The sequence below is a fragment of the Ailuropoda melanoleuca genome, chromosome 4 (assembly GCF_002007445.2).
Source record: "Ailuropoda melanoleuca isolate Jingjing chromosome 4, ASM200744v2, whole genome shotgun sequence".
Taxonomy (NCBI): domain Eukaryota; kingdom Metazoa; phylum Chordata; class Mammalia; order Carnivora; family Ursidae; genus Ailuropoda; species Ailuropoda melanoleuca.
This window is the reverse complement of record NC_048221.1, coordinates 61,216,408-61,235,940: the sequence shown is the minus strand read 5'-3', so window position 1 is coordinate 61,235,940 and position 19,533 is coordinate 61,216,408. Positions and strand designations below refer to the sequence as shown.

The 19,533-nt window shown below is 45.4% G+C and overlaps 1 protein-coding gene across 2 annotated transcripts in view; it reads right to left on the bottom strand.

Annotated features, from left to right (window-relative positions):
- Positions 1-19,533, bottom strand: part of UXS1 (UDP-glucuronate decarboxylase 1) — a 94,489-nt gene that overhangs the window by 23,050 nt on the left and 51,906 nt on the right. For both annotated transcript variants that reach the window (XM_002913504.4, XM_011231156.3), the window contains exons 7-9: positions 10,278-10,382; positions 7,292-7,351; positions 4,539-4,660 (exon numbers count right to left, since the gene is read on the bottom strand). In XM_002913504.4, coding sequence (XP_002913550.1) covers positions 4,539-4,660; positions 7,292-7,351; positions 10,278-10,382 — 287 coding nt within the window. The remainder of the gene's footprint in view (positions 1-4,538; positions 4,661-7,291; positions 7,352-10,277; positions 10,383-19,533) is intronic.

Below are 19,533 nucleotides of genomic sequence, written 5' to 3'. Positions count from 1 at the left end.
AAAGTACAGCATTCCTATGAAACCCTTCAGAAGCAGGAATGACGTGAAACAAAGAAGCAATTACCATCAATTTATATGGAAAGATTTCTGAGCTTTCCCAGACCCCAAAAATAACCTCTCTTAGGCTTTTCTGATACCCACTGAGACATCTTGCTAACAAGAACGGAATAAATCGAGATGAAACTTAGACGCTCACAGACACAGGTCAGAGCTCGGGCACCTGGCGGGATGCTGAGCGTGGCTCCCGGGGGAGGGACTCAGGGTGTGCACCACCTCTGTAACGGCTCACCACAGAACAAACTTTGAACGCTAGTTTCACTTTTCGCATGTTTTCGTAAAGGTGGAAATCCTCTTTGGTTCCATCTCATTCCATCCCCTGGAAGAAGACTCACAGGAGTTTCCCTTTCCATGAAGGATGCATTTGGAAATGTGTATGTGGCACAGATCTTTCTGGGAAATCCAGTTCTATTTCGAACACATTAGGGTATTTCCATACATGAAAACGAACTCAGAATTCTGAGAATCCTTTGGAAAAGGGAAAATCTTCCTGTAAATCTTTTTAGAAAAGTTCTTCAGAAACATGTCTGTAAAATCTTTTAAAAAAAGATAATTCATATCTCTATTTATGTTGACTATATTCTCAATCCTTATACATTGGATTTATTCCGAGTAAGATAAAACCACATACCGTATGCAGTCTTCACAATGAAGTGACAACTTAAGAAAGGATGTGTCAGGTGAAAAAAAAATAAGAGTTAAAGTTATTAAAATAATTAATTAAAAATCGGCCGAAGGATGATGGTTTCCCCTTCTCTCTGGTCATTCTTTCTTCATTGCTTTCCAGACAGACAGCATAAACGGTACACCTAAAGTCTTGAATCTATCTTGCTGTACTGAAAGGCTGAATATTTCTAACTATGAACTGAGCACGTCACGACACCGCTCCTCGCTGGATGACCACACCGCTCTAAGGAGCAGCTGGCAATTCCAGAGCAAAGCTGTGTGCACTGCTGGCTCCGGGTGTCCTCGCTGCCCGTGCGTGCCTCAGAGGAGCGTCGATGCCCTTGGACTTGCAGCGGTATCTTCTCTTGCTGAGCCCAAGCTTCCTCACCTACAATGCCTCACCGGGGCCACTGGCAGCTGGACAGCCAGGTGTGGGTTCAAACTCCACTTACCGGCCGAGGAGATCAACACAAGTTTTGTGGCTACTTTCCCAACTGTAAAACGGGCTACTCAGCCTTACGTCCAAGGGGTCATGAGAATGAGGTGAAATTAAACAGATTTGCCCTACAGGCTGAGCCCTAACAGAGGCCAGCACAGCACAGGCACTCCTGGCCCACAGGGTCCGGCTCCTCTCTAACACCCACTGCAAGCCTGCAGGGCAGAATTTCCGGATTGCAGGGTGCCGTACTGAGCGCTCAGAGTCCAGAAGGCCTACTCCACTAAGGAAGAACGAGACGCAGCAAAGTTAGAGTTCTGAAAACCAGTCACTTTGGAGTGACCCCAAAGAGGGTCTGATGTGCCCCAGACCAGGCCATTCCTAGAGGGGCCAACCCTGACCACCCCCCCACCAGGCCACACCCAAAGAGCCAACCCTGACCCCCTGAGACCAACCCTGATACCCAGACGGGCTAACCCCATGTGGGCAGGACGTACTCTGACCCACTCTTTCTGGTAGCTAATATAAAATCCTTAGTAAAAGACTTGTTTTAATGTCCTAAACGTTTACATTTCACAATCTTCACATGGTGGTGTTTATTTTCCTTTGTTTTGTCCTTATTTTCATTTTGGGATAGGATTATGGGTAACAACTTTTCTTCCTTCCTGCTCATTTGTGTTTTCTTATTTTCTGTTCCTGGCCACATGTCCTGCCCAAGAAGGAACCAAACACCTCTCAACCACAGGAAATGCACCCATGTTTCCTTCTTCCTCCTCAGCAAGGATCCAGACAAAGAAGGGAGAGAGAACCCCACGGAGGCCTGGTCTGGGACCCATGGCTCTCCCCGCAAGGGAGCAGACTATTTGTAAGACAAATACTAAGGGAGAAACGGTGGGAAACCCATGCTGTGCCTTCCTCACAGGCCTCTTAGAACTCGGGCAAGATCCCAGTGACCTCTGTCCCAGCCCACCGCGCTTGGCCACGCTCTTCCCACATCAAGACACATAACCTCCACTTGTCTGCTGCCATCAGAACCAGACACGATCCTGCCACCCAGAGGCACGGTCACTCCCTGACCTAATGGCCATCCCGAAGGAGCGGGAGCAGCGCTACGGGGGAAGGTGGGTGCGTCACATCTGCTCAGAAGTCCCAATTCGCCATGAGGGGCAGGTGGTCTTTCCAGACCACAGTGGCCATAACACTCACCCAGGCAGACACGAGTCCTTGGGCAATAGGTGTGCTAAGCAATGTGATGAGCCTGGACGCATCTACAGACTACTGGGTGCAATCAGTCTAGACCCGAAGCTTCTCAAAAAGCACAGAGACTTTCTTCCACAAAGCCTTCTCAAACCTAGTACCATGAGAGAAAGCAATCCATACACTGGTCCCACATGCAGAGCCCTCAGTGTCCCAGGGAGAAGCACCAATGTGACTCTTCCATCCACGCAACAATTGTCCCCTGGGGCCTCCTGGGTGTGAAGCACATGCCAGACATTCCACAGAAGAGGCATCATTCCAGTGAGTGATTGTCCTTCACAAGGACGGCCTGCTATGCAGGGACATCCTCTTGTCAGAGCTCTTATCAGGCACACTTAGGCACAGACCAACTGTATACACAAGGGGCTTCTAATGGGAACATGACTTTACAGCAATGTTACTTATGCCATTAACCTCCTAAGACCTCTGTGGGCAGAAATGTAAATGCTGACAGATCCAGATTTTTCTAGATGCTATATTCCTGAGCTCATGAGCCAGATGACGTATACAGATGCAGTGCTAGTCTTTGTTTGAAAGGAGTACCCTGGTTAGTGCCTGGGTGTGTATCACAGCTCCTGGCATACAGTCAGTGCTCAATAAATGCTGGCTATATTTTTACTAAATACTACAATTACCATGAGCTCATACCTTGTGGAAGTAAGTATTACCTATACACTCACTAGACTCATTTAATAAAAACCAAGAGTTCAATTAAAATGTCCTATTTGCCCACCAGATTTAACCTATATAAAAGCTCACTAAGAAATACCACAAGAATGAAAGCACAAGCAAACAGCTGAGAAACACAACAGTCTTCAAACTTATTTTGCAGTAGAGTGCAACACATGGCCCTCAAGCTGTCAGGTTAGTTTTCTCAAGTACCAACATATCCAGAGGTTGTTCTCTCTATCTGGGAGACCACCCTAAATTGTGGAGTCAAGTATTCTGGACTCAAGAACGATAAAGGTATATCCTGTCCAGAGCTCATTTATGTTTCTTAAAATAAATGGATAATACAAGCTGATTGCCCAAAGTAGCTTAGAAAGCAATTAGTTTTTTCTCTGGCTGAGAAAGAAGACAGAATAAATAAATATCTCCATTGGCACGGTATTCTGTGCGTCTTTAATGGTGGTATTTCATTGAAAATATGAGGAAAAAAGCTCCGGACAACTCTCTTCTGAGAATAAAAGATGCTCAGGGACACTCAGTGGCGGGCACTTTGACATGCCGCTTCCGTCACACAAAACACATGACCATCTGAGCTCGCCTGCAGGCGGGACCCTCGGCCTCAGAATGCTGCTCCCAGGGACAGACATCCAAGTGTCTAAGTCCTAGGAGTGCAGGTCACACCAGCTGACAGTCTACAATGATTTGCCCCCATGCCCCTCTCTCTACCAGAGGGCACGTCCATGAGGGTGTCAGAAAGCTGGTCCAAGCTCAGGGACAGTGACTGTGGAAAGGACAGGCTAGCCTGGGCCCTTGCCTGAAGTCACACCGCTGTGATGGATGAGTCACAGGTTCGAGGCACACAGAGGCAGAGCCAGGGTGGGAGCCTAGAGCCTCTACCTCTCGGTCTCGTGGGCTCCTTGTGCACAGCATGTGGGTGGGCAGATCTGCAACAGGAAGTCATCCATGGGAGAAGCCCCCAATGCAGCAAGGAGTAATTAAGAAATCAGGAAATAGGAGTAAATAACTATAAATAACAGTCCCTAAAAAGATTCAAATTAAAGCAATCACAAATTCATTTTTATACCTATTAAATAATGCAAAGAAAAGTAAAAACAACAATAATAATAAAATTCACAGATTTGGAGGCTTCAGGAAAACAGAAGCACTAAGTGCTGGTGAGCAATCAGGCAATAGAGAAATGTACCAACCACAGCCATGCAATAGCATTCCACACTGAAAATTTAGTTCCAGGAAATCGTTTTTTAAAAAGGACATACACAGGAAAAACTGTTGATAATACTATTAATTTATAGTAGTGGGAAACTAAGCTTCCCCAGTAGCCACCATCGGGCAAACTTAATCACACCATTTCATTCCTGGACGGCACTCTGTATTTGGTGGAACAGGCATTCCACATGTCTACACCCCAAGCCCCCAGAACACGGTTCAATACCTGCTTCATGTAGGCATAGCACATGGTCTCGGCAACGCGCTTCCCTTCGTCATAGCAGGCTCGGGGTCCTATTGGATTCACGTGGCCCCAGTAATCCTCACTCTGAGGGTGGACTTCAGGATCTAGGAGTGTGGGAAAATGAGACTGTGGGTTCATCGAGCTCATATGCATTCTGAACGATGAATATTTATGATGCACAAAACTGCTCTAGAAAGATCAAGGTAAACACATTTACAAATGGGGACATACAACGTGGCACAGTCCATTCTCCCCAGTTCCAGAGGGATGCACTGCTCTTACCTCTCGTATTAAGGACAGTATTTTACAGGGAAAAAAATAAATAAAAAGACCAAGGTCTCTCAATTGCAAGTCTCCCCTCTCTCCTGTAAATTGTTCTTAACACTTAATTATACAGGCTGTAATTAAACATAATCTACGTGAAGGGATATATGGTTCCACTTTATATTTATAAAATACATAATTATAGTAAAGCATGTACTTATTGAAATAATTTTAAGAGTATCTCTGTGGAACACGAAGACTTTCCCACGTGCCAACAACACAAGAACAAACTTGAGAACCTCACTGTGAATCTCAGTGAGATGATCAGTACCCTGGTCTGTGTAGGTAGAAGGACGGAGTGCCCTGAGGCAAATGACTGCTTGTTCCTGTAGCACACATTTTATTTCCCAATTCTTGTTTTTCTGGTGTGTAAATCAGTCACATTTTAAGATGTGCCAAGGGAACAGACTATTTAAAGAAACCTAGTAACAAATTCTTCTGTAACACTCGTGTATTTTTGGAATGTGAATTAATACCTAACATATATGGTACATACAGCCATAGTATAAAATGTATAAATCTTTGCCAAGAAACCCGGATAATGTACAGGAGCTCTATATTCTAAATTCATTTCTTGCTTATCTTAAAGCCAAAACCTGACTTCGGTTCGTGGGGACAACGGGACCTGGGCAGGACAGAGACATGAATACACAGGTACCCGAGCTGGCTGTCCCCTTCAGGAGGCTGGTACCCCCCTGCAGGGTGATGGAATCAAGGCACAGAATCAGACCTCTCTAGCCACTGCTGTGGTTTAAAATTGTCTTAAGAAGGGGGCATAGTTTTACTGCAGGATGAGAGAAAAGGCCTATGGCGAATATTCCCTGAAAGAAAAAAAACAGTGACTTAATTTCACACAGATGTAACAGACAAGCAGACCCTTTCAGGGCATTTCTGACAAGAGCTGGGCCACCTAGACTCCAGAGAGACTGTGAGAAATTTAGCAAATGGCAAGAAAGAGAAGATCAGGCACACCCATGATTCCATCTCCTCGATGGGCACCCCTCAGCCGAGGTGTCCAGATGCCCAAGGTTCAAGACACAGCTTTACAAAGTCCTCTCACTGTCATTATAAAAGATCCAGAGTCAAACTGATTTCCAGTTAGTCTCCCCTTCTCAGCACGTTGTGAGGCTAACCCACCAAACACCCACTCCATGAAGCATCCGTTTACTGCACTGATGGAACACCGGAGCCGGCCAGTTACACCCTGATGTCATTTAAGAACCCTAAGGGACACGAGGTGCCATCAAATATGCAGATAATAAACGAGGTGATGGAGGAAGAAGGCTGGACAGGGAAAACATGTCACCGTGCCCTCTTGGACCACTAAGAGGACCATCTTTATATCTGAGACATTTAAAAAGGCTTAGCCCTTTGAACTGTATCAACACATCTCCTCTCAGGGAATCATCCAATGCTCTATAAAGGGAAACGTACTGATCCCTTGGTAAGTCTTGCTACGGAAAGGACAGGGAGGGGGAATCCAAGTCCACTCAATGCCTGTTCCAAAAGCAACGGGGCGAACAGGTTGGCAGTGGATGTTTTCAACTGCCACGATTTCAAAGTGGATGTGCTCTCCCTTTTCATAGGGATGACACAGAACACAACTGCATTTAGTAGAATTTCTCTGTTTCTATAATTTTTTTTCACTTGGTTTCCTTATTTAAAAAAAACAAAAAACAAAGCAAAACACACATCTCTTCCTATTTTGCCCTTTGACGTCCTCATTTCTCCGTCCGAAACAGTAACGTGCAGCAGACGAATTATGCCATGTCAGAGTCCAGTTTCTGCTGCTTCGACTAAGCCTGCCCCAGTTGGTTTGGGGCCAAACAGAAATCAACGTGAACCGAACCGCAGCCCTCGGCCCGCTCTGAATGCTGGCTGCCTTCACGGGCCTCGAGGGCGGCGAGGCCGCAGGTGGGCAAAGCAGGCTCAGGAGTTTCCTGGTACTACCTAAGATTCTTCCAGAAGTCGTTATACAACAGGCGAGGCAATCAGTACCTATCTCTTTGCCAAGTGAGCAAAGGCCAAGCTCTGAGACCTCAGTGGGTCAGGCTCACTGCACCCACTGCTCACAGGGAAGAACACCACGGACGAGCTAAACTGGTGAAAGAGATCCCTGACCAATGATCTCCAGGGTCCTTTCAGAGAAGAACGGAACAAATACTTCCATGGGTTTGTCGTGGTGGGGCCTTAGCAGCCAGGTGACAGGACATGAGCGTTCTTTAGCAGGAGGAAAAGGGGTTCAGCCCACTGAGAGCAGATATGGAAGCCTCTCTGCTGCTCTCACACAAACAGGGAGAGCAGGCGGGGCCTTCTTACAGTGGAATCCTGGACTCATTTTTGCTTCCTTCTTCACCTAACACAGTTCCATGGGCCCAGAGCCAGCGCCCTTGTGGGGGCCCCCCACTCACCTCCATACACCTCCGAGGTGGAGGCCAGCAGCAGACGAGCTCCAACTCGTTTGGCCAGTCCTACAGAAAGCAAAGATACGATGAGAGAAGCTGTCGGCTTCAGGGAAACAAGGAGATGACATGTGCATGCACATTTTTGTAGACAATTTATGCAATTTTTTTAGTATGAATCATATCTGATCATTTGTGCACTGCGAACCATCCACTCATATTGCATCTATGTTGGAGCCAAAATATAAACCATAAGAAAAACACAAATGAACCCTTAGAGGCACAGTATTTAGTCAGATATTGATAAGTGGAGGCAGGGTCAAATGGGGAGTCTGTTAGTTTGGAAAGGTGTGGATTCAGGGTTACCACTGGTAGGCGGAAGGCAAAGCCATTCGCACCCTCACTTCCACTACACCCCCGCCCCACATGTCGGTCCACGGGCCACTTCCTCAATATGCCACCTGGCGTTCCGAGTGTGCCCAAGCCAGTTTCCCTGGCTAGGCTCTCCGCCCTATCCTCCTATCTCCTTCAAGGCTCAGCTTCAACGGCCCCTTCTCCAAAGCAAGCCACATTCCTATGTCCAGATCTGAACTGTGTCCTGCATAAGCCCCTTGCAGGAAGAACAGACTAGAACATTGTGCTCTATGGTGGTCACGTAAGTACGGGAAGTCCTCCAGACACAAACTCCCAACGTTAAGCAGTTCATCAGAGAGGCTCACAGCAGCCCTGAGTCAAAGAAACCCACTGCCCTTCACTTAACCCAAGGCCTCTGCAATGTACTCCCCCACGGAGCCTTTGTGCACTGATGTCACCAGAGCGAGGGGCTAGCTGTGCCGCACACTGAGGTGTCCATGAAGTGCTGGGCGTGCACACACCACGTGCAGGCACTTCTAGGGGCAGCCAGCAACCTAGAAAGGCCCCAGCATGTGGAGCCCAGGGGTGGGTGTGGGAGCACTGGGGGGAGGGAAGCAGGGAGCCGTGAAGAGGGAAGACAAGTAACAAGAACGAGAAAATTGGGCTGCCAAACAGTAAGGCTCTGGAGATCATCTGTGCTAATGCCACAGTGCAGGGGAACAAAAATGTCAGAGGGACGTAGCCAGATATGGAATTTATAGGCTTTAGAGTTTACCACAATGATACTAGTTTCAAAAGGAAGGACCCCAAGCTGGTTTTTGGTTTTGTTTTTTCGTAATAAACTCTTGAGATAACTGCAGATTCACTTGCAGTCTACAAAGTAATACAGAGGAACCCTGTGTGCCCTTTACCGAGTTCCCCCAACAGTAAAACCCTGCAAACTAGAGTACGATATCACACGCAGGACAGTGACACGGATACACTCAGGACACAGAGTTTCTCCGTCACCATGGACCCCTCAGTGGGGGAGCCAGGGGGGGCCACGGGTGCCACTACAGGGCCCAGCTGTGTATGCAGAGATAGGACAAAGGAGTCTCGTCCTAAAGAAGCCGAGCACAGGCCCAGGGAAGTGGTGAGCCACAGACAGGGAAGGGCCCCACCAGGAAGGGGCTGTGAGGGGCTCGATGCATCTTGTCTCAAGCGCAAAATGATTAATGACAGAGCCACTCTCCGTTCAGAATAGGGAGTCCTGCTTGGGTCTCCATGGCCTAGCAACTGTCTCCCCCCAGCCTCTTCGCCTTTTGTCCCTGTCGTTCCTGAAAGGAGTTTACCCTTCCTTCAAGTCTTCCAGGTGCAATCTCAGCCATGGCTCAAGGGTCCCTTCCACCTGGAACTCTAGGAGCTTTCACTGGAAAGGTCCCTTCCTCCTCGGTGTCACTGGTGCCTGGCCCCATATCACCTCCTCCAGGAAACGCCAAGTTCCCAGGCAGAAGAGCTGAGGATGACCCTTCTCTGAGGACAGGACAGTGCCCTGGGCTAGTGACTTCATCATGAATGCTATCTTCTTAAACAGCCTGGGCTTCGTGGCTTTTCCCCAGGTGTATGAGCTCAGGTACGAAGGACGCGGCTGGGGAGTAGACGGAATGTGGGCAGGGGTAGGAGCCGGCAGCAGCAAGGATGGGCAGCAAGCAGCTCTACAAGAGTCCTACCTCTGAGCGCAAGTGGGGACTCTGTTTTGTCTGGCGGCCAGTGCAGGGGTTGCCACAAAGAGGAGAACAAATGCCCTTTCCTGACTAGGAGAATGAATCACTTTACTTCACACAGAGCTTGACCCCCCCAGAATGTTTAGTCTGGGAGATTTGAAAACCAGCCTCAGGCTGCCCTTTCAATCCCGTCTCCAGGTTTCCTCAAATTAAAATTTAGTGCTGTATTTCCCAAATCCATTTATAGAAGCTGTTTTAAATGTTCCCATAATTAAATCCATTTTTCACTTGACATTTTAAAAAGTGGTTCCTTTTTTCTACTTTGCAACTAATCAAAGCCCTAGTTTTTGAAACCTGTGTCAAACTTCAGATATCTCTAATTTAAGTATTAATACGTACAAGTCACCCACAGCTATAAATCTGAGGCGTGTTTGTGAATGCGCACATGTGGCCAACTTTATCAGTGTTCATGCTGTCACCTTTCACCTTCAAAGTGAATCAGTAGTTCAGTCTAGACTCAGGTACTCAGCTTCGACAGCCCCATTAGCTCGGCTGGTCTGCTCCTCTCAGGACAGCTCCTTACACCCCCATGTGTGCAGTCCACACCGACCCAACCTTGGATCAGAGTCACCAGTGCCTCTTCCAGCCCAGAGGCACACACACCATGTCACAGGGGAAGGTGAAGAAGGATGTGTGGTCACTGTGATGGGTGGTCACTCCCAGGGGATTTAACTGAGGCCACGCAGGTCGGTTATTATGATGACAGTGTCCCCTGTGAAAACGATGGCTCATAAAGGCACTCTGAAAGAGCATGGACAAGGGAGGAGGGAAGGGTCCAAAGACCAAGATCAAACTCTAACGGAATGTCAAGGATCTATGCCTGGAATTGTCTGGAACATTCCTAGCAACAGCTATGAAATAAGGAAAGGACAACTTACCCAGCATGTTTAGTGTCCCGATCGTATTGGTCTTCAGGGTCTTGATGGGGTTATACATATAATTTGGAGGGGAGGCCGGAGAGGCCAGGTGATATATCTGGTCAACTAAAGGAGACAAAAATGGAAGTGTGTGATTTCCAAGGAAAATACTAAAAACATTCTAAACTCCTAAGAATCAGGTTGTACAATAAAGGCATTTCTATATCTTTCACTGAAGTTCCAGTCATTACTCTTTTATTCTTCATAAAAACTAATTTGCTTTTGCAATTAGAAGAACTTTAAGCAAAAACAGAAAGTCTAACTGTCTGGGGCTGTTCTCCAATCAGAGGCAATCTGATTACCAAGCTGACTGTTTCTGAGATCTGTCCCAGATACAGCACGCAAATCAGAAGGAAGACCGATTTTTCAGACCCTGAATAAAGCATGACTATCTAAAGCAAGCCAGGTTTTTAATTCGTAAAACCAATCTGACATAAAAGCATTAAAATATGCTTTAATTGCTTTGTTTTTGCATATTTTGTGTACATAAAACCAGATCCTGAGTGGACAGTCGGAGGGTTGTTTTTGTTTGTTTTCATTGACTGATTATTTATTGAGGATCTGCTCAGTGGCTCATGAGCAAAAAGACACATAGGAAACCAAGGTTAATAACAAGTTTCGGTCATCAAATGCCCATCTCAGGAAGGACACAGACGGAGATACAATGACAAATTGCCAGCTCCGGAGGATCCCGGTCTGATGAAGGAGACGGGGTGGGGGATGTGGTCTCTAGGTGGGCCCGGCTGTGCGGAGAGTTGGGCTACGAGCTCATTCATGTGTGGGCTACTTGGGAATGAGGGTGCTGTGCATCAGGGATGGGAAAGGACAAGAATTTCTGCGGAGGCTCTGAAAGGTCTAGGGGACAAGTTTGGTATGGTGACCGCGTATGAGACTGTAAATGCCAGGGTAGAGTCTGGATGTGCACTGATAATGAAGACCATGGAGTCATGAGCAGGAGACATTTTGAGGACACAGATTTTGGCACCGAACAGTAAGCAGCTGATAATGCAGTCTAACTATTATCATAATTGCGAGGGCAAAGTACCATTATTCCTGTTTTACATAAGAGACTCAGAAGCGTGTAGGTGAAGCAGCTGAACAAGGACAATGCCAGGATTTGAACCCAGTTCAGTAAGAATCCGCACCCAGAGCCTGTTGAGCGTCACATGGTACTACCGTCAGTAGAGCTAGAGTCGGGAGAGTGGTTTTTAAAGCCACGGATGTAGAAACGATCGTGTTCTGCACAAGTCCCCTCGCACACAGGTGTTCGCCGTAACATCGCCATCCCCAACCCTTGCTCTCCAGGGTCAGGGAGCACCGGCCACACAGCAGAGAGGCCCTGGGAAGCAACGTCTCCCTCTAAATAGCAGCGATGAAGAAGCACACAGCAGAAGGCCTTCCCCGCAGACAAACGTGTCCGTGCTGTGCCACGCCACTCAGCTCCGGGTAAGAGAAAACATCACCACCATCACGGCGAGCCGAGGGATGGGGGGGATCTGAGATGCCACTGCCAAAATGAACCCTCCTGTACACAGATTCAGCCCCCGTGCAAGAGGGCCCACGGGGACCTCCCTGGTCTCCCACGCTCTTCCCAACAAGGGACCACTGCTCTCTTTTAGGTAACAGCACATTAGAGGTTGGGTTTCAGAAACGACAGGCAAAACAGGCAAACGGGGAAAAACAGTCCCCATGGTGAATTCTCCAATGTAACTTTCTCAGAAAACATTCCCTCCCACCCAACCACCCCACCCATATCCACGTACCACCTTTCCCCCACTGAAAATCTCCTGTCATGCCCAGGATGGCATGGGAATCACTTCAGTGCCTTCTGGGGGCTGGGGCAACTTCTGAACACACTCTCCCACCCAGGGGTGAGGGCCGGATGACAGGTTATCTTCAGACGGGCCAGAGGGGCAGAAGTGGTGGTTCCGCACAAGAGCGTGGTATTCTCGGCTGTGAGCTTGGTCTCCATTTAATTCATCCTAATTATCTCAGTTTTTCAAGCCCAACACAACTGGGAGGCTCAGTACACATGAGCCACTAACACTAGGAGAAGGGGGAAGCGGACGGTTCTAAGTGGATAGTATCTTTGGGAAGGGGTTCTAGGTACTGCACAGGCTCATGGAACAACCTAGTAATGGTTTTCCCTATTCCATGACCATACCTCAAGGGAGGCAAGAACAACTTGAAAAAGACTATAGGTCTCATCTTCTGGATATTTATTTATGAGGCTTTATTTGGCTAAGCCTATTCAGGCCAACTCCTGAAGTGACTGTTTTAAAGTCTTCTTATTTTAAAAATACTTCTGTAACACCATCTCTATCAAAACCTCAACAGTGGTTTTTGCAGAAACAGAAAAAACAAAAAACAAAACAAAACCAAAAAAAAAAAAAAAAAAAAAAAAAACCCCATCCTGAAATCCATATGGGATTTCAAGGGATCCTGACTAGCCAAAACAATTTTGAAAAAGAACAAAGTGGGAAGACTCACATTTCCTGATTTCAAAACAATACAAAACTACAGTAATCAAAACAGTCTGTTACTGGCATAAAGACAGACACACAGACCAATGGAAAAGGATATGGAGTCTAGAAATAAATCCTGTGTACATGGTTCAGTGATCTTCAACAAGGATACCAAGCCACTCAATGAAGAAACGACAGTCTCTTTTAACAAACGGTGCTGGGAAAACTGAGGATCTTATACATAAAAGAATAAAGTTGTATCCTTATCTTACACTACATACAAAAATTAACTTAATATAGACAAAAGACCCAAATGTAACATTTAAAACAATAAAACTCCTAGAACTCCTAAAAGAAAAAAGGGAAAAGGCTGCAGGACGTTGGATTTGGCAAAGATTTCTTGGATGTAACACCAAAAGCAAAGGCAACAAAAGCAAAAATAGAAAAATGGAACTGTGTCAAATTTAAAAACTTTCTGACAGTATCAAAGGGCAAAATCAACAGTAAAAAGGCAAACTACACAATGGGAGAAAATATTTACAAGTCATATATATGAGAAGGTGTTAATATCCAGAATATATAAAGAAGTCCTATAAATCAACAACAGAATCAAGTAACTCAAAGAATGGCAAAGCACTTGAATGAATAATTTCTCCAAAGATGACATACAAATAGCCAACAAGCACATGAAAAGAAGCTCAACATCACTAATCATCAAAGAAAGGCAAATCAAAACTACAATGAGGTATCACTTCACACCAATTAGGATGGCTACTATTAAGAAAAAAAAAAAAAGAAAAAGAAAACTGGAAATAGCAGGTGCTGTTGAGGATGTGGAGAAAGTGGAACTCCGGCGCACTTTGGTGGTGATATAAAATGGTGCAGCCCCTATGGAAAACAGTGTGATGATTCCTCAAAGTATTAAAAATAGAACTAACATAAAAGCAGGAATCCTACCTCTGGGTATACACCCCTAAGAACTGAAAGTAGGGTCTCAAAGAGATATTAGCACACCCATGTTCACAGCAGCACTACCCACAATAACCAACCGGTGAAAGCAACCCAAGCGTCCATGGACAGATGAACAGGTAAACAAAATACAGTGTGCACACACACACACACGCACGCACGCACACACGCACACACACACAGAGTGAAATATTATTCAACCTTAAAAAGAAAAAAAAAATCCTTCACAGTACAACAGAGATGTACTTTGAGGACATCACCCTAAGTGAAATAATCCAGTTGCAAAAAGACAAATCCTGTAGGACTCTACTTACATGAGGTACCTAGAGTCATCAAACTCAGAGACAGAGTGGTCCTGGGGCCTAGGGGAGGAGTGTCATTGTTCAAAGGGTACAGAGTTCCAGTTTTGTAGATGAAAAAGTTCTGAGAATCTGCTCTAACACAGTATGTTTAACACTACTGGCTAGTACACTTGAAAAATGGTTATGATGGCAAAAAACCAAAGTAAGATACTTATGAGCAATAAAAGCAGATAAAAAGAGTATTAGTGGAAAAAGGGTGTAACTTTTACTAAGGCTGAAGTTAAAATGAATGGTTTGGGTTTATATATTTGTTCTCCTCCCTTTCTCTACCCTGGGAATATAAGAGCTAAAATCAGGCTCCTGGGCCACTGCCAGTCATTCAAGATTCTCACTCAATCCTTGCTATATAGCAGTCACCCAGTGAAGTTACCCAGTGAATGAGGGATACCTGGACCGCCAGCATCCGGATGCAGACGCTCCATGTGGGCAGACTCTGGACACATATGTATGTGTGTATATATATATATTTATGCGTGTGTATGTGCACACACACATATACACACACACACTTTTAAAGCCACATTTGAAAACTAATTTAAAAATAGAACCCACACTTTTGAAAGACTAGTCTTTCTTCAAGAAAACTATGAAAACCCAAAAATCTTTTGAAATTGGTAATAGTCTTAACATGCAAATTCATTAAGAGTATCTTAATAAGAGGAAAATCCTGTGAATCTTTCTGACCACTCCCAAGTCATTCTGAGTTGATAAACAGCTAAAAATAAAAAACAAACAAAAAGTTTATTGTGCGAAATGTAAGTTAACAAGCCAGGTCTCATGGAATGCCATCCTTCTTAGGATGTTTTACCCTTGCAGCTTACAGGCAGGACCAGTAAGAGCTCACCTACTGTCCCTGCCCACCTGCTTCAGAGCTCAAGGACTGCAGGTGTATGCAGCAGACCACCGACTCCACATGCACGTGCTGCACCTCCTCCCTGGAAACACTTCATCACACCCCGCTCTCAGATCCACCGCGGAATAAATCTGGCCAGGCCTTCAGAGCTGCACACCACCCTGGAGAGCACACACCCACGTGCCTGTCCCTGGAGCTGGCGCCCTTCAGATTTCTGCTCACACTGTGCCGCCACCATGTGCTTCCCAAAGACCATTTAAATCAAGGGTATGTGCTGTGATCTCACAGAATAAATCACTTAGCACTGTTTTTACTCTTGAGATGACAATATCTGCAGTGAAGAAAGTCTTTCAGAGCATCGGAGACTAGTGAAAAGGGGGCCTTAAGAGCTCGTCCCTTGTTAAGTTGGACATTAAGCAAAAGACGTGAACATTTCCAACCTGCTCCGTTTCCTTTGCGAATGCAGGAGTCCATGCTTTCTCCCTCAAGGCTCATTTCAGATATCAGTTTGTGTGGGGACCCCTCTTGCATGCCCTGGTTGGGGATAATCACCCTCCCCGCCAGCTGCCCACGCCACTGGTTAATTACTGCATTCTGCCCCGTTCAGAGCTTCCCGCACGTCCTCTTCACCAGATGAAAAGTTACTGAGGACAAGTGATCCTCCTTCTCCTTAGGCTGTCCATGCAGCTTTGCTCTCTGCAAGAGGGTGCGCCCACCTTGTTACCTAGGCGCATGCACAAATGCAGATTCCCGGGAAGATCTAATGCATCAGTAGGGCTAGATGGGCCTGGGGATCTGTGATGGAAAACCAATTTCCTGCCATAGCCGGGGCCAGTTTGGGAACTGTGCTCACCAAAAGCGAGCTGAATGAAGAGGCGAGCCATAGACCGGGGCCTCTTCATTTAAAACGCTATTCCAGCTGGTTTGTTGTTTTCACATCTGTAGTTCAGCCTGACTGCAGCTTCCTGGTCATCCCACCTGGAAAGGCTAAGGTGTGCCCTAAAAACTATGTCCCCCAGGGGCACCTGGGTGGCACAGCGGTTAAAGCGTCTGCCTTCGGCTCAGGGCGTGATCCCGGCGTTAGGGGATCGAGCCCCACATCAGGCTCCTCCGCTATGAGCCTGCTTCTTTCTCTCCCACTCCCCCTGCTTGTGTTCCCTCTCTCGCTGGCTGTCTCTATCTCTGTCGAAAAAAAAAAAAAAAACTTTAAAAAAAAAAAAAAAAAAAAAAACTATGTCCCCCAGTCTAAGTAGCAACACTGATGCATCGTGCTTAAAAAGAACCTCAAGTCTGGGACACCTGGATGGCTCAGTCAGTCAAGCGTCTGCTTTCGGCTCAGATCATGATCCCGGGATCCTGGGATCGAGTCCCACATTCGGCTCCTTGCTGAGCAGGGAGACTGCTTCTCCCTCTGCCTGCCACTCCCCACCCCCCTCTTGTGTGTGGTCCCTCTGACAAATAAATAAAATCTTTAAAAAAAAAAAAGAAGAAGAAGAAGAAGAGCCTGAAGTCTTACAGAAAATCAGTATTTCCAATAGCTCCTCTTTCCCATGAGAATGTGTTCTGCTAGGAGCATTAATGAAAGAAACTCCGGTTCCTGTCCTAAAAAGGACCAAGCAACAGAGGCTGCTGAGTAATTATTTGCATAAGAAATTGTGAAGGGAGGGGTAATTTTAGAATGAGCATAAATAATCAGTATGAGAAGTGCTACAAAAATACTGAGTAATATTAATAATAACAGAGCAGCAAAATTAACCCTCACAGCCCAGGGGGAAAAAACCCTCAAAAGATGTCAACTGCATCATAAAAAACTTACACCAAAACTGAGCATGACATTCAAAAATCTAAGTTGAAGGGAGAGAGGAAAAAAACAAGAGAAAGAAAGGCGTGGCCATTCACGCGCTGGAGCTGTGCTTCTCAACGTGACCGCCAGGTTACCCTCCTGTGAGCCCGAAGCATTTACAAGGGCCACACGCGGTAATCATGGCCAGAAAAATAGGAGCCTACCTGGGATGCAAGCGTGGTTCAACATTTGCAAATCGATCAGCGTGATACATCATATCAACAAGAAAAGTCTCAGGAACCATATGATCCTCTCAATTGATTCAGAAAAAGCATTTGACAAAATACAGCATCCTTTCCTGATTAAAACCCTTCAGAGTGTAGGGATAGAGGGTACATTCCTCAATCTCATAAAAACNACCATCTATGAAAAGCCTACAGCAAATATCATTCTCAACGGGGAAAAGCTGGAAGCCTTTCCCTTAAGATCAGGAACATGACAAGGATGCCCACTGTCGCCACTATTATTCGACACNAATAATACCTATTCTCCTAAAGCTATTTCAAAAAATAGAAACAGAAGGAAAGCTACCAAACTCATTCTATGAGGCTAATATTACCTTGATCCCCAAACCAGGCAAAGACCCCCTCAAAAAGGAGAATTACAGACCGATTTCTCTAATGAATATGGATGCCAAAATCCTCAACAAGATCCTTGCTAATAGAATCCAACAGTACATTAAAAGGATTATCCATCATGACCAAGTGGGATTCATACCTGGGATGCAAGCATGGTTCAACACTCGCAAATCAATCAATGTGATACATCATATCAACAAGAAAAGACTCAAGAACCATATGATCCTCTCAATTGATGCAGAAAAAGCATTTGACAAAATACAGCATCCTTTCCTGATTAAAACCCTTCAGAGTGTAGGAATAGAGGGTACATTTCTCAATCTCATAAAAGCCATCTATGAAAAGCCTACTGCAAGCATTATTCTCAATGGGGAAAAGCTGGAAGCCTTTCCCTTAAGATCAGGAACACGACAAGGATGCCCACTCTCGCCACTATTATTCAACATAGTACTAGAAGTCCTTGCAACAGCAATCAGAAGACAAAAAGGGATCAAAGGTATCCAAATCGGCAAAGAAGAAGTCAAACTGTCTCTCTTTGCAGATGACATGATACTCTATATGGAAAACCCAAAGGAATCCACTCCCAAACTATTAGAAGTTATAGAACAATTCAGTAAGGTGGCAGGATACAAAATCAATGCCCAGAAATCAGTTGCATTTCTATACACGAATAACGAGACTGAAGAAAGAGAAATTAGGGAATCCATCCCATTTACAATAACACCAAAAACCATGCGTTACCTTGGAATTAACTTAACCAGAGACGTAAAGGACCTATATCCTAGAAACTATAGATCACTTTTGAAAGATATTGAGGAAGACATAAAAAGATGGAAAAATATTCCATGCTCATGGATTGGAAGAATTAACATAGTTAAAATGTCCATACTACCCAGAGCAATCTACACTTTCAATGCTATCCCGATCAAAATACCGAGGACATTTTTCAAAGAACTGGAACAAATAGTCCTTAAATTTGTATGGAACCAGAAAAGGCCCCGAATCTCCAAGGAACTGTTGAAAAGGAAAAACAAAGCTGGGGGCATCACAATGCCGGATTTCGAGCTGTACTACAAAGCTGTGATCACAAAGACAGCATGGTACTGGCACAAAAACAGACACATCGACCAATGGAACAGAATAGAGAACCCAGAAATGGACCCTCGGCTCTTTGGGCAACTAATCTTTGATAAAGCAGGAAAAAACATCCGGTGGAAAAAAGACAGTCTCTTCAATAAATGGTGCTGGGAAAATTGGACAGCTACATGCAAAAGAATGAAACTTGACCACTCTCTCACACCATACACAAAAATAAACTCCAAATGGATGAAAGACCTCAATGTGAGACAGGAATCCATCAAAATTCTAGAGGAGAACATAGGCAACAACTTCTATGACATCGGCCAGAGCAACCTTTTTCACGACACATCTCCAAAGGCAAGAGAAATAAAAGATAAAATGAACTTATGGGACTTTATCAGGATAAAGAGCTTCTGCACAGCCAAGGAAACAGTCAAAAAAACTAAGAGACAGCCCACGGAATGGGAGAATATATTTGCAAAGGACACCACAGATAAAGGACTGGTATCCAAGATCTACAAAGAACTTCTCAAACTCAATACACGAGAAACAAATAAACAAATCATAAAATGGGCAGAAGATATGAACAGACACTTTTCCAATGAAGACATACAAATGGCTAACAGACACATGAAAAAATGTTCAAAATCATTAGCCATCAGGGAAATTCAAATCAAAACCACACTGAGATACCACCTTACGCCAGTTAGAATGGCAAAGATAGACAAGGCAAGAAACAACAATTGTTGGAGAGGATGTGGAGAAAGGGGATCCCTCCTACATTGTTGGTGGGAATGCAAGTTGGTACAGCCACTCTGGAAAACAGTGTGGAGGTCCCTTAAAAAGTTAAAAATTGAACTACCCTATGACCCAGCCATTGCACTACTGGGTGTTTACCCCAAAGATACAGACGTAGTAAAGAGAAGGGCCATATGCACCCCAATGTTCATAGCTGCATTGTCCACAATAGCCAAATCATGGAAGGAGCCGAGATGCCCTTCAACAGATGACTGGATTAAGAAGCTGTGGTCCATATATACAATGGAATATTACTCAGCTATCAGAAA